Genomic DNA, 22,017 nt, shown 5'->3' on the forward strand with positions numbered 1-22,017 from the left:
GGTCATAAATAGTCTCATGGTCATAAATAGACCATAAATAGAATGAAGTCTCATAAATGACATGAAGTCTCAGGAGATTTGGGCACTGCCACCTTGCAAGGTGGCAATGCCCAGCTAAGGCAGGTAGAAGAGGCTGCAGGGGTGCCATGACCCAGGTGCGTTTGAGAACCACTGATGATCTCTGCGAGGAAGTCCATTCGTTTGTCTGTTTTAAGTCTCTCACCAACCATTTTTATTCACTAACCCCTGGGTCTAAGGTTGTGGGACAGGGCAAAGAACTTCACTTTCTCCATACCACGTGTACTTTTACGAACCACAATAGTGTTGACCTCCCAACACTTACCACCCTTTTTCCCCAAATGATGTTTCCCCACTCAGATGTTTTTGCCTTTCCTTGAAAGGAAGATTCTTCCATTCTCTGATCGTTTTGGCTGCCCTGTTTTGCAGCTTTTCTAGTTCTAAAATAACCAGAGGAGTGGTAAACTGTACATCACACCTGTACACAAAAGGTGTACACCACACCTGTACACAAGAACTGTACACAATTTTCCAGTTGTGGCTGCACCATATATTTGTATAGGGAATTTTATAATAGAAACAGTTTTATTTCAGCCCTTTTCTGATGATCCCCAGCATGGAATTTGCATGCATTTTTTTTTTCCAACTGTTGCACACAGTGTTGACAGTTGCACCAAGCTACCCATCACAACCCAAGATCTCTTTCCCGGTTAGCCACCAACAGCTCAGATTCCTTTAGTGCAGAGATTTTCAACCAGTGTTGTGCACATTGGTGTAGCGGGAAAGGTCCAGAGGAGTGTTGCGGGAATTTGGACCACAGGCCTTGAAAATCATTGAAAAACTCTTCCAGGTTCTGCATCTCTGTTTCAAGGGCAACTGTCTGCAGTAACAAATTGTCTGTACCTCTCCCTTAACCTGAAGACTCGGTGGAGGAAGAGAGACAGACAATTCATTACTACAGACAGTTGCCCTAAAAGAGTGGCTGAACAAGTCTCCCAAAAGCTGGAAGTGACATCACAAGCAGCCAAGACGATAGAGAAGACCACAGAGGTCAGTGTACCACAAGAAGAAAAACAATGAAAATTGCTGCATTTGTTATAAGTGAAATGAGGATTTTAAATACAGGTTTGCCTGTAGCCCTCTAGATAGCCTTCTAAATGACAGATAAAGGTATTATCATAAAAGTTTAGGGGGATCAGCCCTCTCTGGCACTCATTATTTGAACACTGGTAATACTGTGACATGGGGGATTATGGACATCATTGGGCCATGATTTCATTGCTGCTACATTAATAATACGAGATGCGGAAAAGTTGTGAATGGGTAGGTCTCAAGAGCCATTTCAGAATCAAAAAGCTAGTATGCTTTTCCTTGTCTTTCTAAATGCTTGCATTTTGTATGGGAAGAGACACAAAGCGAATCAAATTTTGCTGTGCCGCTTTGAAATGAGACTCAAAGAAAATTACTATTTAATTGTGGAGAGGGGGAAGAAGCTCTTATAAGATCTAAGATGTTGCCCCCCCCCCACCACCACCATTAAAATGAAATTAGCAGTCTGTGGTTTATAGAGAGAATTGCTGTAAAAATTGAACATTTGCACAATCTGCAAACCATTAGCATGGCATATTGACTAGCTCATCACGCTGAAAAAAGGCAAAGAGATGATGCATCAGGGCCCCTGCGGCCCCCAAATACTGGCTGAATCGAAAAGCTTCATCTATGGAAGGAAGAGAATGAGAGAAAACTTTCGTAGGGACATCTACAGCAGCCATTTTCAAAAAGTGCGCCACAGCACATTGGTGTGCCTTGAATGTTCTGCAAAAGTTTGGGGGAAGGTGATTTATTAGTCAGGCCACTGGGAGATATGTGCCCCTCACCGGCGGTGCGGTGTGCTTTGTCAACAGTCAAGAAACCAATGGTGTGCCTTGACAAGTCCAGCACCTTTTCAGTGTGCTGTGAAATGAAAAGGGTTGAAAGGCACAGATCTAGAGAAACTTGGAGCGCAGAGACTCCCGCAATGCAAGTCAGAAGTCCCTTGCTTTGAGCGCCATTGCTCCATGCGACACTCTAACAAGGCTATGGGATGCAGCTTCTCCCTAGATTGGGGTGGGGGGAGCCTTTCAGCTCAAGGGCCATGTTGCAATATGGAAATTATACAGAGGGTCACCATCCGCACAACTTGTTATCATTACCACCGCTAACTGCATATGATGTCATGGACTGTAGTCTACGGTGCTGAAATAAATGTGCCAGCCTCTAAGATGCAACAAGACTCCTTCTCGTCTTAATTTCAATCCCAGCTCTGTGAAAAACACATTCGCAGAGCAGTTTGGAGCCATTCATATCTGAAGACACAATATTCACAGTCCTACTTCTCTGGGCGGCGCTTGCTTGTTTTTGAGCTGCAGAACTTCTGGGGAGGAAAATGGGAAGCTTTTCTTTCTTACTCTCACTGGTTTACAGACAGCTCTTCCAAGATCTGTGCTGCTCCCAGCCACACTTGCTCATGTTCAACCCTGCATGGCTGGCCAGCGAGTGTGTGCATCCTTCTTCCACTCACTCATGCACACGCACATGAGTTAGAGAGTGCGGTGCTCTCTCTGCTGAATTGTGCTGGCTCTCAAATGCTATTTCTAGTGGTCCAATTGGAAGATAAACTATTAAGAAATCCACAAGCTCACCTGCTAACTCATCTCAGTTTTAGCCAAAATCCCTTCTACATAAAAAGCTTCTTCTTAGGCTGCAGAAGCTCCTTCAACTGAATTACCCCACTGGTCCATCTAGCTCAGTACTGTCGACACTGACTGGCAGCACCTCCCAGAGTTCCAGAACCAGCCCCTTCTGGAGATGGTGTCAGGAATGGAGCCTGAAACCTTCTGCATGCAAAGCTTGTGCTCTGCCGCTGAGCTGCAATCCCATCCCTCCCGTATCCATCTCAAACCGGTAGCTAAGGGGTTGTTATTATTAAAGGAAAAAAAAGTTTTTATTTTAGCCAGGATGTAAATAATCTATGGAACTCCTTGACACAGGACACTGTGATGGCATCTGGCGTAGATGCTTTCAAAAGGACAGATTTATGGAGGAAAAGTCATCACAGGATACAAGCCATGATGGATATGTCCAGCTCCTGGTTCTAGAAGTGGGCTACCTCAGAATGCCAGGTATAAGTGAGTGGCAATGGGACGCAGGTCTCTTGTTGTCTTGAGAGCTCCCTGAGTTATCTGGTGGGCCACTGTGAGATACAGGAAGCTGGATAGGATGGACTTTTGGCCTGATCCAGCAAGGGTATTCTTATTATCACAAACTGGAGGGGGGGAAATATACCCCCTCCAATTGAATAATGGATGTATTACTTGGTAAGCACCATGCCTGCCTGATCTAAATATCTCAATGTTTTGGCTACATTTGATGGCTGCATGCTACGTACTCAAGAACCCTCAAGTGCTTTCGCAGTTAACTCCATTACAAAAAAACATGACCATTTTCAGCAATTTCACGCAGGCACCTGTGCTGGGGCTCTTCTTCCACCACCCCCACCCTCCTTTCACAGCTCATTGCTGTGTTCTAATTCTATTTCATTTCAACGTGTTCTCTTCCACCGGCGCAGAAAACGTTTCGAAAATGAGCTGATATTAAATCAGGGAAAGCTTTCAAGAAGCCATTAAGCAGGCAAGTTCCTCTGTTCAAAAATCACTTTGTAAATCCCAAAAATGTGTGTCTTAAGAACTCCTGCGTCTATAATGGTTAATTAACTGTATAATGGGCCCACTCAAAAAGAGAGAGGGAGGCAGCCTTCTCTGTCCACTGACTGTTAAAAACAAAATGGCCATGGTGGTGACCACTTGAGGAGCCAAAGATATTTCCTAAGGCAAAGACAGGACAGCTCCAATTTTCCACCCAAGTCACAACAAAATGGGGAAGCTCATTTCGGTGATTTGGGAGAAGAGGGTTAAAATACATACTCTAACAATCCCATCCTATCTAGGACATGTATGGTGCATCTCCCGATCTGCTACTGTAAGCGCTGGAATGACAGTATGAAAACCATGCCATGGTCACGTGTTTTCGGACTGCCCACACAAATAGCTAGAGGTCCCATGTGCATGGTATCAGCTCCCAGACTCCTCACTGGAGCAGACAGCTAGGAGGCAAGGGTAGTTTGGGAGAGGGTCGTGGGTAGTTCAGGAGGAAAGTCTCCCCCCCCCAGTTTCTTTTCCACATCTTCCTGAGTGCAAACTCCACGAGGCCTTCTTCAGACTTGCCCCAAACAAACTGTTAGGGTGCAGCACCCACTCACTGTCCCCCCCTCACGCCTTTCAGACACTCAAGTTTTCCAGTGTGCTTCAAATACATTGTGCTATTTATGTTGAAAATAAATGGGATATAGAATTAAGGAACAGGGTGCCTTTGAGCAGAGGCTGTCCATGAATTTGTTGTTGTTAGTAACAGAATGGAGCTCACAGTCCACCCACCCACACACACCCTGGTTCTCCCCTTTCACACTTCATTTCATCATCAACATTTAGGAAAGCAAAGCCTATTCAACAACTGATCGGAATTGCCGATATCCTGCAAATCACCTAGAGATCTACCGGTAGATCCCAGTCTACCTTCTGCCCGCCCCTGCTCTAGTCACAATACTGGCATCTTCTGTTAAGAAAAATACTCCTCACCAAAGATGGATCTGGGCATTAGCCAGTGGGGAGAACCTTCTCTGAGAAGGAGGTCTTGTCCAATGCTGGTCTGATTTTATAGTAAGCTAGTGGGGCATGACACAGACCTGTCTCCAACAGGTGCCAACAGGCTCCCAAACCCAGACAGCTAGACTCAGACGACAGTTTCAGAGATAAAGGATATTCTAGTTTTGGGGTTTTGTTTTAAAGGACGATACAGTACACTGCATCTTTAACAAGAGACAAGCCACAAACAAAAGTCAGTGACACACTGATGGGACAGTTTATAGTGATGAACAAGAGAGGATGAAAGTGGAAATTGGATGTTCAGCAATGAATTGAGTGGTGAACTCTGCCCACTTGCAGAAAAGCGACAATTAAAGCATTGCAAGGCAATAATAATAACTCACACTGTGGCGGTAGAAGGGGTCAACTTTTGTAGGGTATTTGTCAAACTGTAAAAAGGATCAAAGCACAAACTCATTACTTTACAAAAACCAGTTGGCACACTTTGTTTGTTTCAGTAGAGGGCTTTTAGGGCAGACCATTTAATTCTAGCGGTCACCGAAAACAGGGGAGCAGGCAGAGAAAGTGCATTTCAAAATGGTGACCATCCAGAGATGGGAGGGAGTACAAGGAGAGCCATCAAAATGGGAAGAGATCAGGAACCGAGGAAAACACTTGGCATTGAGGGTGGCAGCCGTAGGAAAGGGAAGAGACAAAGACTCAAGAGTTGTTCAAAATGAAGGAGGTACAGCAGTTCTAGTGTTGCAGTGGTAGCTGGAAATAAAAGCAGGAGGGGGGGGCGATATGGCCACAAGAAGGGTGCAAGTTTAGTAAGGCTTCTGGCCTACCACTTAGCATTTCACTTAGACTAAGCCAGGAAAGATACCATGCCAGGCAGGTATCACCACCCACCATGTCCACAGCCAAGAACAGGATGCCCAGCTCAGGCTGAGCTCTTCGACACAGACCACAATCCAGCGGCTGTGGTCCAACCCAAAGTGGCCTGCGCATTTTCTACGCTCCCTCCCCTTTTGTTCTGCTTTTAAAGCACACACGCCCTGTAAGCCCGCCTCTTTACCTCTGTTGCCTCTTCCAGTTCTCATCCCGCCATTTCTCCAAAGCAGGCTGAGCGTGTCAGAGACAGAAGAGGCTATCCTCTCACCATAGGTCCAAATGCACTTGCACTCCAAAGAGCATGGAACCTGTCCGTTCAGGCTCTTGCTACTGTGCCACAAGAGCAGCAAATACTTTGCACTGTCTCACAGGTCTGACTATACATTTGGCTCCGCAGAATGCCAGCCGCCTTGCTGAACAGACAATGCAGGCATTCAGGGCAATTATAAACACGGCAACCCCTTGACTTTCATCCACTTGGCTTTCATCGCTTTGCTCTTTCAGCCATCTTCACCTAAAACCACACTTCAAATTTTATCCCTGCGCTTTCCTCTTTCATCCAGTTTCATCCAACTTTCCATGATGTTCATTCATGTTCTTATCTTTATTTTTTTTCTTTTACTTCAGGTTTATTTATTCAATTTTTTATCACTTATTTAGTTTTATTCAATTAGACGTGCATTCACACGTGTGATATCGTTAGTTAATTTATGCGTTCGGTCGGCCAAAATAAATTTGCAGGCTAAACAAGGCTCTGCTCGGACATTCGTCCATTTTTGACTTTCGCCCTTGTGCTAGTCCCTAACCAGATGAAAGCTCAAGGTGTTGCTGTGTCCCAAAATTGGTGTATTATTTTGTATACAATTATCTGATTTCAGATTACGAGAGGCTGTTTTGTGCATACATGGAGAAGTTTCACACCGAGTCAAACCAGCTACGGTCCCATTACTTATGGGCCTCAAAGAATTGTTCTCTGAGAACTCAGAACTGATCTGGGTTCCGGCTTCAGCACATTCCACTGGGCCACAGGCTGGAGGACTCCTCCACCTCCCAGCATTCCTTCTTCCCCCAGCCATTCCCACCCTCGTCACAACAGACTGCCGTCGTTGTACATTTTTGCAACAAAAGAGAGTTGTGTTCTACTTATCCTCACATTTCTGCCTGGGGTACGCACCATGGGAGGTGCTGGCGTCGGCATGATGGCGGTGGGTGGGATAGCGTGGGGGAAAGGCGTGAAGGTGTGCTGGTGTGTATGTTGGTGGGTGTGCTGGTGCTGGTGCTGGTGCTGGTGGAACTCCGTCCTCAAGTAGGGCGGCGGGCCCAGCGAGGCGCCTCGGTCGGCACTCTGGGAAGCCAGGAAGCGCGTGTTCAGCTCCTGGCGGAGAAGGTCTTGCTCTGAAACACAAGGAGACCTCGTAAGTATGTTGTGCTTTCCATTCCCATGGCACTCACATTATGCATCTCGCACACCAGAGCATTGCAGCGTGCATTCCATCTCCAGCTTGGCTAACCGAAGGCCAACCACGTGTTTCTTTGCTTTGACTCTCCATCTCACATACTGAATAGGGCAGGAGGTCTGGTCTAGAGGGTAGAGCCTCCATTTGCCTGAAGATTAACATCCACAAGGTCGCCAGTTCGAGGCCACCGGCACCGTGCGACCTTGAAGCAGCTGGCAAGCTGCAGCTGAGCTGTTCCATCTGCTCGGAGCGTGGGAGGATGGAGGCCAGAATGTTAAACCAGATCGGAGTGTAACATCTTGAATGTGGTAGTTCTTGAAAGAGAGAACCTTCTTTCAATTTGTAAAAATCCCTGCGTGGATTTAATAAGCCTACCTATGTAAACCGCCTTGAATAAAGTCTTGAATAAAGACCAAGAAAGGCGGTATATAAATACTGTATATTATTATTATATTATATTAATAGGCACTTTGCATGAATTCCAACAAACTAAAATTTGCGCTAACCGCAAACAGTGCCTTACACTCCACAGTTTCTCTGCAATGGCTTGGGGCCTTCATGTTCAAGAGGCAGCCCAGGGGGACAAGCACCTGTTTCATGGAATCTTTCCTAGCAGGATGTGGCCACCCCACTCAGGGCACAGGGCCGCTGGTGCAACACCCACTAAATTCAATGCACCGATTTCTCCCGAATCGGCCTTTTCAGCCACACTAGACGCTGTGCCAGAACCACCATCCAGAGCGCGATACCAGAGTCTTCCGAGACTGAAGGTTGCCAACACACAGCGGTGGTGAAGCCAGTTGAGGAGGATGAGAGGTGAAAGGCTTGCTGCATGTTCCGACTGCCACATAGCCCCCGAGCGACTCCTCTCCGCTACACCAGCTCTGTTGCTGCCCCAGTGCCCTGTACCCTAGTACCATTTTCCCTGGCCACGTTTGGGCCTTCGGTCAGTGACCATCCCTATATTTGGGGGCAGTGCATTCCATGAATTAAAATTATGCATTTTGGTTGTTTCAGCGAGAATCTTCCTATTCTCCTTCCTTCCCCTAGAGCAGCCATTTTCAAACTTTTTCATTTGATGGCACACTGACAAGGCACTAAAATTGCCAAGGCACACGTCAGGTTTTTGATAATTGCCAAGGCACGCCATGCTGCTTCAAATCCCTACAAAAAATGACCTTCCCTCAAATTCCTGTGGCACACCTGTGGACCACTCACGGCACACCAGTGTGCCACGGCACAGCGGTTAAAAATGGCTGTCCTAGAGCCACCTTTTCCCATCTCTGATTCTCCCACCAAAGGGTACAGTCACAAGATGCCACTCAAAGGATGACAAAACAGTCAGCCAAAGACATTGCTAACCTCACCTGAGTAAGTGCTCCCGGCGGGATGGCCTGGAACCTGCAACGTCCCTGATGTCAGAGGAGGAGGAGGCGGCAATGCCGTGGGAGGGGCAAACATATTGGGGTGATGAGAGTGTGCAGGCGGCTGGAGGGTGGGCGTAAAGGTGTGGAGCGGGCTATGGCTTGGTAAAGAGAGGGGGAAGGGCGATGCGGAGGGATGGTGGTGAGCTATGTGTGGGGGAGGAGGCTGTGGTTGAGTCTTGGCAGGAGTGCTGCTTCTGCTGCTGCTGTTCAAGGGGGGAAAAAGGAGACGAAACATTAGGAGAGAAGGCCCATCAGAAGGCAGGGAGGCACCAAAACCATCTAGCCCAGGGGTGTCCAACACTTTCCATACAGTGGTCCGAATAGCGTTCGTGATGCCATTAATCAGCTGGAATAGCGTTCCAGCTGGGAGCTGGAAGTGATGCCATTAAGCAGGAAGTTACATCATTGAGCTCTTTTTTTTTTTCCACTTAGGAGCTCATCAGCTGCAAATACCAGAGGAGAAAACATGCAGATCTTGATCGTATTTTCAAGACATGGGAGAGCCCAATTATCACAGGGGCTACCCTTTCAGAGGTGACACCTCAGTATAGCTCAGCAGTTGTGGGCGGTGAAGAGAAAGGTCAACTCTCACATGAGTTGGATAAAGAGCTTCCATGGGCTGCACCCAGCCCATAGGCCTTATGTTTGACACCCCTGATCTAGCCCAACTTGCTATCCCAACACAGGACAATTGTCCCAGGTGCCCCCCCCCCCCCAAACAATATACAGGTCAGAACACCCAGTGGATTTAAAAAAAAAAAAATCAACGGGTACCAAATAAGTGGGAAAAAAGCTTTGCAGACCACCTCCAGGTTTTTTGCTGCTCTGTTGTCACCCCAGAATTCATTGCGGTTCCCAAACTGTGGGTTTGGGACCCACTGGTGGGTCATGACCTGATTTTTGGTGAGTTGCCAAAGGATGATGGAAAGATCAGATAACTAATTGCCTCAAGCCCTGAAGCTATTCAAAAGTCATACTGTAGCTGCTAACTGCCCTGCAACAAGCTGAGCTCCTGCAGTTTGCAAGCATGTATAAATATAGGGAGATAAATGTTTGTGGGTCTTTTTTCTGCATATTGTTATAAATAAATAAAATCTAGAACTCCTTTTTAAAAGTCTGGTAAACCTAGGGAGGTCCTGAAACTGTCATTTTAAAAAGTGGGTCCTGATGCCAAAAAATTTGGGAACCTCCAGTATGGACGCTATACCACATTCAGTCACCAGATGGGATGAATAATGGAATCTAATGGAATTAAATTATAATTATTTAACAGCACAAAAGTAGGATATTGGGTTTTGGTGCTTTCTTTCCTTGTTACAAGGTATTTAAAGGTGGACCTCTGTATCAGTGGTGCGTCAAATCAGTGGATACTGAAGCCCCACCTGTACATTTAAAGAGAGGCAATCTGAGTCCTGAGTTATCTTAAATTTGGACTTCTTATCCATCCTATTTTCTAACAATACACATCACTATCATACCACTGCATAGCATAAATTGTGGCTAAACTGTTGATGCAATGCCAAAAAATTGCGGCATTTTGGAAACGCTTGCACAAAAATTAATACAAAAATATCATAATATTCAGACAAACACAAAACAGTTCAAATTTTTGTTAGTGCAATTCTTGTCTCACACTGGCCTGAGTTCTTTATGACATACACCTAGCTGATAAACCTGGTCTCTTCTACTGAACTGTCAAACCCTTGCCTTTCTGATACAGTCAATCCCAAGGGCCTCACCTCAAGCTGTTGAGACTCAAGCTGCTGCTATTGTATGCCGACAACTGCTGCGAAAGGTTTCGCGAGGGCGGGCGCAGTTGGGTTGACGATGGCCGGTTTGGATGAGGAGGCTGTCCTGGAGTGGATGGCCTTGGCGGGCGTTGTGTGGGGGGTGGAGGGGCCGCGGAGCGTTGGGTTTCTTCCAAGGGCTGCAGCGGCTGTGGGGCTTCAGAGTGTGATGGAGGAGGAGGTTCAGTCCGCTGGACCACCACAGGGCTTGGAGAATGGACCTCCGACGGCGCCTCCGAATGAGGTGGGACCGGATGTTGAGAAACCTGAGGACAAAGGTCTTTAGGCACGGCGGGGTCAAGGGATGGGTCTTTCCCACTCTCCTGGCTCTTCTCTTGACTCCGTTCTAGTCCCGATATTTTGGGGACCGCCAGTGTCCGGGCATCTTGATCCTCGTTTTCTGTTAGCGTACCAACCCCCAAGTCCGTATCTGGAAACGAGAACAGCAGAAAGGCAAAGGGTGATTTTACGTGAAGAGACCATCAAAACAACCAAGAGCAAACAGTGGGTCTTCAGCGGGCTGCTCTGATGAAGGCTGAACCAAAATGCTCCCTTCTCAACTCTGCCACCCCACTGGCAGGCAGAACATTTGGGGAATCACCATGGTGATTTCCAGGATGGGTGAAAGGTGAATGGACTTCTAAAGGAGGCTGCTGAGGGCTGCCATGTTTTTTAACCCAGAAGACACCGCCACACAATGTTGCGTGATGACGTACACATGCATGTGAAATTGTCTTAATCTGGGCCGCTAGAGTAAAATGGAGGAAGGTTGCCTGCGTGGCACAGTGATGCTCCCTGCAAAACTTAGTGCTTTGCACCCCCTCTAGCTATACCACAGCCTGGAATAATCCTACATATTGTTTCCAGGGACTTATGGGAAACAAAAATGGTTTCTCATTAAAATAAAAAGCAGGCAAGCCCCTACTTTTTGCCCCCCAGTCTCCCCATTTCCACCGCCTGCGAACAAGATGACAAAATGGGGCTGGGCATTTCATCTTACTTCCGAAAACAAAAACCTCTCCCCCTTCACAAGAAAACATTCTAGCTCACCACCAGGGATTAGGCAAGATGCTCTCTGCAAGCCTGCTTGACGCCATCAAGTTGCTGAAAGCTGACGCTTGGCAGTTGAAGGGCTTGAGGTAAAGCATGTTAAGTGATGAAAAGACCACTGCCACCACATGCCTCAGTCTCCTCTCTTTAAGGAGTCACATTTCTGCACAGCAATAATTAATACGGACAGTGCAGAACTCCGTTCTCATCTGTGGGATATTCTTTGGGAATCCCAACTCCCAGATCGCTGATAAATGTCATCTACTTTTATCTCTTCCGCAGGTTACCCCATGCCTTCCTCCAGCTGTATTTCAAGGTCATATTAACACATTTTCCCTTGTTTTATAGAGGAATTACTGCCACTATCCACAGTTTATAGCTGAGTGAGCAAGATGCTCTTCATGATACATGATGCTTATTTATCAGTATATGAAAAAGCCAAGCCAAGAGCAGAAGAAACTCCTGTGTAGACACTAGAGATGATTTTCAACATTTTTCTTCTCATGGCACACTGATCTCTATGGTCTTCTCTTTGGTCTTCACCCCTTGAGATGTCAATTTTGGGTTCCTTGGTTCTGTTTCTAGGGAAACTACCTGTAGTAACAAATTGTCTGTCCCTCTTCCTCTACCAGTGGAGGAAGAGGAACAGAGAATCAATGACTACAGACAGTGGCCTTAAAAACAGAGGTAGTGAACCCAGAATGGTTTTTCAGCTAATTTTAACCACTGTGTTCCAAAATCCCCCGGCACACTTGTGGACCTTTCACCAACGTGCCACGATACACCAGTTGAAAGTCACTACACTAAAGGTTCATAAGAACATCTGACAAGCCCTCCTGAGCCAGATCAATGGTTCATCCAGCCCAGCATCCTGTTTTCAACCGTAGCCACCCAGAGGCCTTCCAGGAGCCTACAAACAGGGAATGAAGGTGTAATCATTACACAGATAGATGCACAGATTTGTGCAGGGCGTAGCACTTTGAGATTGGCATCCACTTCCAGTCCATCCCATCCTCTGACTGGGACAGTAGACAACTGCCACTACCTAGGCCAGAGAAAACCAGACCAGAGAAGGTCGCTTTGCAGGAAACCTCCCCTTCAGAAGAAGGAAGGGTCCCAAAAGGCTGTTAAAAGCCAGACAGCCTGGGACAATGATACTCGTGGTAGTCAACAGTGATTTTCAGCAGGTGTGCTGTGGTGCACTGGTATGCTGCAAAAGGTCCACAGGTATGCCCCAGGAGTTTGGAGCACAGTTGGAAAAAGTGCTGAAAAAACTTGTCCGGGTTCGGCGGCTCTGTTTCCAGGGCAGTCTTGTTCCAGGGCCTCAAACATGGATCAGACGGAGGCAAGAGGTGAGGGCAAGAGGTGTCCTGCTTGTAGTGAAGAGCCAGCTGGGAGGCTAGGGCTTCCTAGGGTCTGGTGGATGGGGATTGTCCCTAAGAAGTCAGTTGACAGATTGCTCAGGCAAGCCAGTATTGCAGCCCAGAGGGCACTCTTGAGCCACAGAGCTCCACCTGCCCAGCTTGCAGTGGAATCCGGATTGAGACCGTTACAGGCACCAAGCCTTGCCTGCTGGGCATCTTGGTTTATGACCTCCATCACCTTCCACTCTCCTTCCTTATCCCTTCCCTGCTGGTTCTTTAAAAGTAAAAACGCATTCCAGTTAAGTTTTGGTAATTCAAAACCCGGCGGGTGCTACTGGGGCTCACATCTCCTCCCAGTTCCTGAAATTCGCAAAGACAAATTGAGGGGAAAGCTCCACATTTGTTCGAGTTTTGTGCACGGGAAGGTGGAAGGGATGACAAGGTCTTGGCAGGCCTCGCGGTTCCATTTTAGACCCTGTCATTCTGGGTAAACATCCGTTACCGTCAAGACAGCTGTGACAGCCTCAGCCAACGCCTGCGCTCCGCTTTCAAGGGCCTCCTACGGCTCTGAGGCCTCATACTACGGCAAGGCGAGGCACGACTGAGAGCCCCAGGCGTTCCTCCGAAACAAATGGAGCTTTATGAGAAACAACTGGACCGGCTGAAACAAGTGTCCACTGCTACCCGCCAATCAACCCGAGAGATCTGCATCACGGTGAACGTGGGAGGGGGTCTCTCTCTCTAACATCAGGTACTCCAGGTCTTCCCCTCCCCCCATCTAAAGGCAAATATGGTGGCACCCCCTACCAGAGACTTGGAGCCCCGGGCACAGAGACAATCAGTCCTCATGAACAACATTCTAGGCAGGGTAGGGCACAGCTCTGTACCAGACTAGGCAGGCAAAGGCAGCCATGAATGAACCTGTGCAGCAAGGCAGGATTGAGACAGGGTCGGAAAGAGGGCTGGAGCACAAACACGGGCTCCCAGGACTGCTCCCAGAACGGGCTGATGCACCTGCTGCCAAAAGCTGGCTGAACCAATAGCATAGCCAGAGGGGGCGTGCAGTAAGTTGCCACAGGTGCCACAATGTGCCATGTAAGTGGTCCTTACCCCTTGCCATCTGAGCTGAGCACCTGCACATTGCCGTCACTGCCTGGAATGGCTCTGATAGCCAGTGGTTGGGGCTGCTTACATGGCATACTGCGGCACCTGCAGAACAAACCATGTGCCCCCCCTCTGGCTACACTACTGACTGGAAATGACCTCCTTTGCAGCAGGCAGGGGTCCCTCCTCTTCCTGGACTCAGCCTGGTCCGGACTTGGCATACAACTCCCTCCTCCTTCTGAGTCACCCAGGTAGTCAGACAAGCACACCTTCTATTTTGTCAGTATCTATTTATTGTCAGTATCTACGTCAGTATCCTATGTCAGTATTACTCAGGAGGTGGTAGAGAGGGGTTTGGCAGAGAGACAGCAGCTATTTTCTAGATCTAGATCAGATAGATCTAGATCAGCTATTTTCAACCTTTTTCATCTCATGTCACACTGATGAGGCACAAAAATTGCCCAGGCACACCATCAGTTTGTTTACAATTGACAAAGCACACCGCACTGAAGCCGGAAGTGACATCGCAAGAGATGAAGACCAGAGACAAGACCATAGAGGTTGTGCCGTAAAAAGAAAAATGTTGAAAATAGCTGATCGAGCTCAATACGATCTACAATGCTGCAATCTTCTGCATGAAGAGCAGGTGCTCTCCAAAGACACGGTGAGTCTTCCCCAAATCCTTTGACTTCCGTTCCCAGAGATTTAACTCAGGACCAACCAATATAAAAACATGTGCTCCAGCAGTGAGCGCCCCATTTAGCCATCTCCGCAAACCCTCATTTCCAAAAGATTACAATCAGGTTGTTCTAAAGCACGCCCCAAACAGTGATAAGATGCTTTGCTGATCTTGGATGGGAAATGAGATTACGGGTTCCAAGTGCGTGGAGAATGCCACAGGAAGAGGCAAATATATAAACACTGCTTGCTGGCATCCTGGGAGCCCTTCCTGCAACACAAACATTAACAGCCTCCATCAATTATGGTAATAAAAGAATGCGGTTTTATCCTTCGGCCAAGTTCTTCTCTACAAAATCTGGCTCCCCATTGTGCAAATCCAGGCAGGAACATAATCCCCCCCCCCCCCGTTTCATTCTTGAGTTTGTTCAGCTGTCATTTAGGATAGGCTACACATGGGGAGCGCAGGTTTAAGCTTCTAACTCCTTATGACACTAAGCAGAGGGAGGGGCTGAAGTAGGGACATAAAGCATCTTAGCCCTGGGAAAGTCTGTATTTTAAACAGCTGGTTTCCCAACCACAGGAGAGCCATTCCTTCAGATGTATATAAACCTGCTGCACTGTGAATCAAGAGGAAGACTTTCAAGAATGGAGAGCATCTTCACAACAGGAGCTAATTCAAGGAGTTCTAAACGCAGGAAGGAAGACCACAGTGTACGGCAGTAAAGCGGCATCACAACTCTTCTGCAATGATAGATTGGTATAATTTGCTCCAAACAAGAGAAACAGGATTTAAAAAATGACTTTTTAAGATGGGGGAAGAGGCTAGATCAGGAGTTCCAAAGTGTGCGTCATGATGTCTCAGGGCAGTAATTTTCAACCTTCTTCATCTCGTGGCACACTGACAAGGCCCTGAAATGGTCAAGACACACCATTAGGTTTTAGACAATTGACAAGCCGCACCATGCTGTCAGTGGAGGGCTCTCATCCCCCTCCCCCATTGGCCGTACTAATAAATGACCTTCTCCCAAATTTCTGTGGCACACCTGTGGGCCACTCACAGCACACCAATGTGCCATGGCGCAGTGGTTGAAAACGGTCGCTAGGGTGTTGTGGTGCACTCACAGGGACTCCATGAGATGTACCTGGTGCGGGGGCCTCCTACCTGCTCTCCCAGATGGCACCATCTTGGATCTCATGATGAAATGAGCTTTCATGGAGGATGGCACACTTGGGAAGGCCTGTCCCATTGACCTTGAGTGATGGACAGATCCACATGCGGGAGACACGGTCCTTCAGGTGCCAGGGCTTCTAGTTACGCCTCTGGTCTTGAGCACATAAGGTTTTAAAAAATAATAAGCGGCACCTTGAATTGTGCCCAGAAAAGAAGCCACAGTGCAGATGGCATAGCAGGGGTATGGCATAGTCACAGCCCCATAGATTCTACTTACAATCTGGCTGCCACATTTTGACCCAACTTGAAGTTTCCAGATGCTCTAAATGGGCAGTCCCACAAAGAACAGGCTACAGCAGCATTTCTCAAACAGCAGGTTGGGATCCCGAGATGGGTAGCCAGCCAATTTCAGGTGGGTCCCCATCCATGTGAATTTTATTTTTTAATATATTAGTCTTGATGCTACCACGGTATGTGACTGCATTTGGGACAGGGGCGTTCAGTGTGGGGCAGCAGGTGAGGCAGAACCTCCCCACTGTAGCCCGTGGAAAAGTACTGCAGCTTCCCCACCTGCTTACACCTGAGAAAGCGGGTGCAAGGAGATCCTCCTTGGGTGTAAGTAGGCAGGACAGTTGCAATGCTTTTCCACGAACTACAATGGGGCAGTTCTGTCTCACCTGCCACCCCCCACACCGCACCTCCCTGATTTGGGGAAATATTACAGATCTGTACTTTTAGCAGGCTACTATGTATACGCTTTTAACAATTATAGTCAATGGGGCTTACTCCTGTGTAAACATTGACAGGATTGCAGTCTCTGGCCTTTTGCGATGGTTATGGATGCTTTTTTAAGCCTGGCTTTTGGAAAGTCAAGCAATTGAAGCAGACCACCAACATGCTTGTGTGCAGCCTAGATGTGGAGAGTTAAACTAGTAAGGGGTTATCACTTGTGCTGTTATGGTTCAGTGCTCTGGTCACTCCAAAGAAATGACTCTCTGGCTTCCTAGTCATCTCCACATCCAGCAGAAATTCCTTGTCCCAGGATACCTCTGTATGGTCTGCAGATGTGCCTTGGCAGTTTGGTGGAGGAGTCATTTGGTGGAGTTTGGTGGAGGAGTCATTTATTAGTAGGGTCATTGGAGGGATATGAGCCCCCCTGACTGCACAGTTTTGACTCGTCAATTGTTTTTTTAAAAAATGGTGTGTCCTGACACCACACAACATGCTGACTTCACAACATTTGATGCACAGATGATGTGCTGACGTCACGGCAAAAATGTGCGTCCATTAGGACACCACCCCATAGATAATAGCCTGGGTCAGTGTTTTCAGGGACACTGGGGGTGTTATTGAGAAGGGCTGCACCCATGTTGCTTTGCCAAGACAGACCTGGCATTTGGCCTTTGTTGAACTGGCTTTGGGGCGCTATCAGTGTGGCATTGCCAGGACGGTCATCCTTAGGATACGATGGTCATCTCGCCGGTATCTGTGGCACAACTTCCAAATAAGATTGGGCTGTTATACTGTAGCATAAGAACATAAGAAAAGCCTCACTGGATCAGGACACAGGTCCATCTAGTCCAGCTTCCTGTAACTCACAGAGCCCACCAGATACCTCTGGGAGCACACAAGACAGTAAGAGACCTGCATCCTGGTGCCCTCCCTTGCACCTGGCCTACTAGAGCTAGCCTACTTCTAAAACCAGGAAGTTGCACATACTCATCATGGCTTGTAACCTATGATGGGACTTTTCCTCCAGATATCTGTCCAATCCCCTTTGAAAGCCATTCTAGGCCAGGTGACAACACCACATCCTGTAGCCAGGAGTTCCACAGACTAATTACACACTGGATAAAGAAATATTTTCTTTTGTCTATTCTGAGTGTTCGGGCACTCAATGATAGTGGATGTCCCTCTGGTCCTGATGTTGTGTGAGAGGGAAAATGTAGTGAAGACCAAAGTGACTGTAAATGATGGACAGTTTTTTTTTTTTCCAGTGGTTATTTGCAGGATAATGAGGCAGCAACCAGATTCTACATCAGAGTTAATGATGTTTTCTCAGCAGTAAATGCAGGTTTAGGACTTGTGCCCCCTTCCAAATAAGATTAACAGTTCCAAAGACACAAGCTGATAGAGGCGATGGAGATCTAGCGATAGGAAATCCCTCACTCCGCTCCTAGCCTTTAAGCTGCCAGCTCATTCCCTCTGGTCACAGATCTCTCACGCTTTGTATAAACTTCCCAGCTTAATCCTCCTGCGTTCCTGAAGGCCAGATTTGCACTAAGCGCACTTATTCCTCAGGTTTTCCTCCACACCAGGATGACAAGTGAAAGCTCTTAATCCCGGGAAGAAGCGGAGGGTGATCAGGGTGGCTCCCCTGAAAGACAAGGCTGAGGCCAGAGAGCAGAAATGAGTTGAGACGGGGTGAAAAGGCATCGTTTATCTTGGTAGATGTCATGGTAGGACAGGGAGAGATCTATGGGGTGTAAATAAAGCTTTACTCATTGTCCAGCAGTTGGAATGTCACAGTGGATGTGCCTGTGGGACCACTGGAAGGTGGTTCCAGTGTAGTGCAGTGGTTAGAGCTTTTGATTAGGTGCAGGGACGCCTGGGTTTAGATCCCCATTCAGGCACAAAACTCACAGGGTGCCCTCTCCTTCCGTTGCACCCCTGCAACTGCTCTCTATACTTGCACTGCCTCTGAACATGGCAGCTGCAATCAGGACACTGATTAATCATAGCCACAAATAGACATAGCCCTTCTCCGTGAATTGGGCTAACCCCCTTGGCAAGCCATCTAGCGTAGTGTTTCTCAACCAGTGGTACAAGTACCATCAGTGGTACTTGAGGTGGTGTCTTGTGGTACTCATGTGACCCCTGGACACCTGCTTCCCGGCAGCAAGACCAGGAACACGATGCAACAAACAGCAGTGGGAGGCTCGGCAAGGAGAGTTCCAAACCATGCGTTTCCACACTCGAAAAAGCCTTCTTGTCCGTCCTGAGCCTTTTACTGGTGTTTGTCACATTGCATCCGGCCTCCCAACCCAGAAGTAACTGGTGATGTTACTTCCAGTGGTACTTCAAATAGGTGGACCGTGTGAAGAGATATGGCGGGGGACAAATGTTGAGAAACACTGATCTAGCACTCTGGCCATAACTGCATCTTGTCAGAGCGAATTCCACAGATTAAGTGCTGCGTGAAGAGGTCCCCTCTTCAGTCCATCTTAAACCTCTGCTCAATTCCACCCACCCCCAGGATCTAGAGTTTTAGTATTATGAGGGCAGGAGAAAAATCTCTCCTGCTCTTTACACACTTGTGCACAATTGTATAACCAAGTCAATCGCATCTCTACCTTCACTGTTTTTCTTCTAAACCCAGTGATTTTCAACCCTTTCCATCTCACGGCAAGCTGACAAGGCGTTAAAATTGACAAGGCACATCACAGGTTTTTTGGACCATTGACAAGGCACACCACACTGCCGGCAGGGGGCCCACATCCCCCACTGAACCTACTAATAAATCTCTCCCAAACTCCAGCAACACACTTGTGAACCATTCACGGTGCACTGGTAGAAAAACACTGTTCTAAACTGAAGAGCCTCCAGTCATTTTAGTCTTTCCTCGTGGAGCAGGTGGTCCAGCCCTGAGATCATTTTAGTCGCCTTTCTTTTCTGCGGAAGAATCTGGCTGTGCGCACCACTTATTTATTAATTTATTGCCAAGTGATCCAAGAGCTTCAATCCACCCTTAATCTCAGCTTTATCTCTAGTACTTTCCCATATTAACTTCCTCTACACATCATTAAGGCCGCAATAAAGAGAGAGCTTTTATTAACATTGTTCAACATACTTCATAATCTCTCGCTGATGGGTGAAGCGAGATCTCCGTGAGAAACTCATTTTGCAGAAAGTGTCGCTCTCCCCACCCCACCCCCCTGCAAGGACATCATTCCCCATCTGTATTTACATTAAAATACATTCATTGCATTGAAAGAACCTGGCACAGAAGTGTCCATCTCGTTAAGAGATGGACAACTTGAGGCACGGCTTGAGCCACACTGATGCACCAACAGAAGCTCAGGTTAATTAACAGCCCAGTCCTGTTGGGTATCATGGTGGATCTCGCGATGCATGGAGCACACAAGAGACCTGAATCCTCATGCCACTCCCTTGCATCCAGCATTTTCAATTGACAAGGCACATAGCACTGCAGGCAAGGAGCTCATATGCCCCACTAATAACTTAACCCTACTAATGGCTCCTACTAATAAATTAACCTCCCCCAAACTCCCATGGTACACCTGTGGACCTCTGTGGCACACCCAATGTGCTAAGGGACACCACTTGAAAAATCACTGTTGTAGAGCAAGGGTGCTCAGTACGTCGATCGCGATCCACCGGTCGATCGCGAGGCAAAATGAGTCGATCGCAGGCTTCTCTCCCGTCCACGCATCCCTGGGAGTGAGCCCCGTTTACTCTACTGGGGCTGACTTACCTTTCCCCTGTTTTTGCACTGGTATGTATGGAGATCTGCCCCCCCCCCAACTTCCATCTGTTGGTTCTGTGTGCAAGGGGTTTTGCACTGGTCTTGCTGTGATGTCTATATAGAGATCTTCCCTCCTCCATACCTTTCCCGTTTTTGCACTGGTCTGTATAGAGATCTGCTCCCCCCCCCCACTTGTATTGGAATCGAGGAAGATCTGGTGAGGAGGTAGATGTGGTGTCAGCAGTGGCTCCTTTAAGGGTAAGGCCTGGGCATCCAGCAGAGTGTGCTGCACAGCTGCAGCCACTTGAAGGCAATAGGGCCCTCAGAGATATAAGAGCACCTGAGGCAGGAAGGGCTCCACTTATTTATGTGAGTCAGCCTTTTCCTACATGAAGATCATTAAGTCCAATGGTCCACTATGACTAATGAACATTTGGAAGTGTGCTTGAGGCTGGCTGTCAGCAGCTACTGTCCGGGCTATGCATCCTTGGCTGATTCACTTCAGTGCAAGTCATCAAAGTAAACTCAAGTAATTACAAAAAATGTTTATAGTTAATTATGTTGTGTTGTGCAATATTGGCTCATGTGGTTATGCAAGGTACACCAACATACATTGTACACATAAATGTTATATGTTATGATGGCGTGAACATTGTAAAAAAAAAACTCTGGTAGATCTCCGGGCCTTGCTGGGTTTCAAAGCAGCTCTCGAGCCAAAAAAGTGTGAGCACCCCTGGTTGTAGAGGATTGTCCTGAATATTTTCCAAAATTTCTCAGGTGATATTGGCTTCCTCCAAAGGTATACAAAAATTGTAGGCAGGCAATGGTTCATTAGAGGAAAACAACAGCAGCCAAACAGACAGTGTCTGGTGATCCCTTCATCATTTAAGGGATCCCCCAAAGTGAGACAAAAGGAGGACCACCCAAAATGAGACAAAGAAGGAAGCAGCAAGCTTTTGAGTTATCCAAGTTGTCTTAGTGGCCCAGCTAGTTAATTATTAGCCCCCCTGACTAGAAGTGGCAGTCCAGGGATGGAGAGAGGGGTCGTTCCCACCCTTGCACAACTTTGTTGTGTGAAGTTCCCAGAAAGAAATCCAGGTAGAGCTGAGAAGGTTCATGAGAGGGGATCGCATAGGGTGAATTGCACTTGGTGTCCAAAAAGGGGGCGCAGGAGACAAAGGAGGGACCCTGGAAATTTCCTGGGATCTTACATTTTCCAATCTCGCCAGGGTTCATGAGAGGAAGGGGCAGGGGCTACACTGTACCTGGGCACAGGGTCAGAAAGGGGGCCAGGGAACCAAAGACGGAAAGCATAAAATTCCCTGGGATCTCAGAAAACGTTTGCAAATACTGTTGTGAAATATTCACATTTTGGGTAAGCCTACATAGTTTTAAATATTGTAATGCATAGAAATTCTGATCCAACGGAGGGGGGAAGGGGCCCAGAAGAAACTTTGTAAGGTTGATAAAATTCCTCGCAGAGACTCAGCTGCGAGAGATCTTTGTCTGAAACCCTGGACAACTGCTGCCTGTCAGTGAGGACAATATTGACCTAAATGGACCAATGTTCTGACCCAGGAAAGGCGGCCTCCTAATCCGTGAATAACAGAGGTTAATGCCTAAGTACTGCTATACATTCACTGTCTTCCAGCTCTGTGAAAGTGCACGGTGACAGCTCAGCATCTGTTCCAGGATGCCAGCCAGGCACCTGGATGTCAGCCGCTTGTCATGCGTCGACCAGGGACACCTGTCGCGGCATGTACCGTAATGAGGGCCCTGTTTTTGCAGGGCTGTCACGCTGGCATGTCACTGCTTGCGGCTCTTCAAGTGATTCGCCCTGACACACACCAGGCAAAGTCATGCCTTTTGCAATCAGCGAACCACTGCCGGTGTTACAGG

The 22,017-nt window shown here is 47.6% G+C and overlaps 1 protein-coding gene across 2 annotated transcripts in view; it reads right to left on the bottom strand.

Annotated features, from left to right (window-relative positions):
• Positions 1 to 22,017, bottom strand: part of AUTS2 (activator of transcription and developmental regulator AUTS2) — a 656,992-nt gene that overhangs the window by 18,004 nt on the left and 616,971 nt on the right. For both annotated transcript variants that reach the window (XM_066636105.1, XM_066636104.1), the window contains exons 8-11: positions 10,215 to 10,692; positions 8,416 to 8,678; positions 6,766 to 6,986; positions 5,102 to 5,146 (exon numbers count right to left, since the gene is read on the bottom strand). In XM_066636105.1, the coding sequence (XP_066492202.1) occupies positions 5,102 to 5,146; positions 6,766 to 6,986; positions 8,416 to 8,678; positions 10,215 to 10,692 (1,007 nt within the window). The remainder of the gene's footprint in view (positions 1 to 5,101; positions 5,147 to 6,765; positions 6,987 to 8,415; positions 8,679 to 10,214; positions 10,693 to 22,017) is intronic.

Source organism: Tiliqua scincoides, chromosome 8 (genome assembly GCF_035046505.1).
Source record: "Tiliqua scincoides isolate rTilSci1 chromosome 8, rTilSci1.hap2, whole genome shotgun sequence".
NCBI classification, from domain to species: Eukaryota; Metazoa; Chordata; class Lepidosauria; order Squamata; family Scincidae; genus Tiliqua; species Tiliqua scincoides.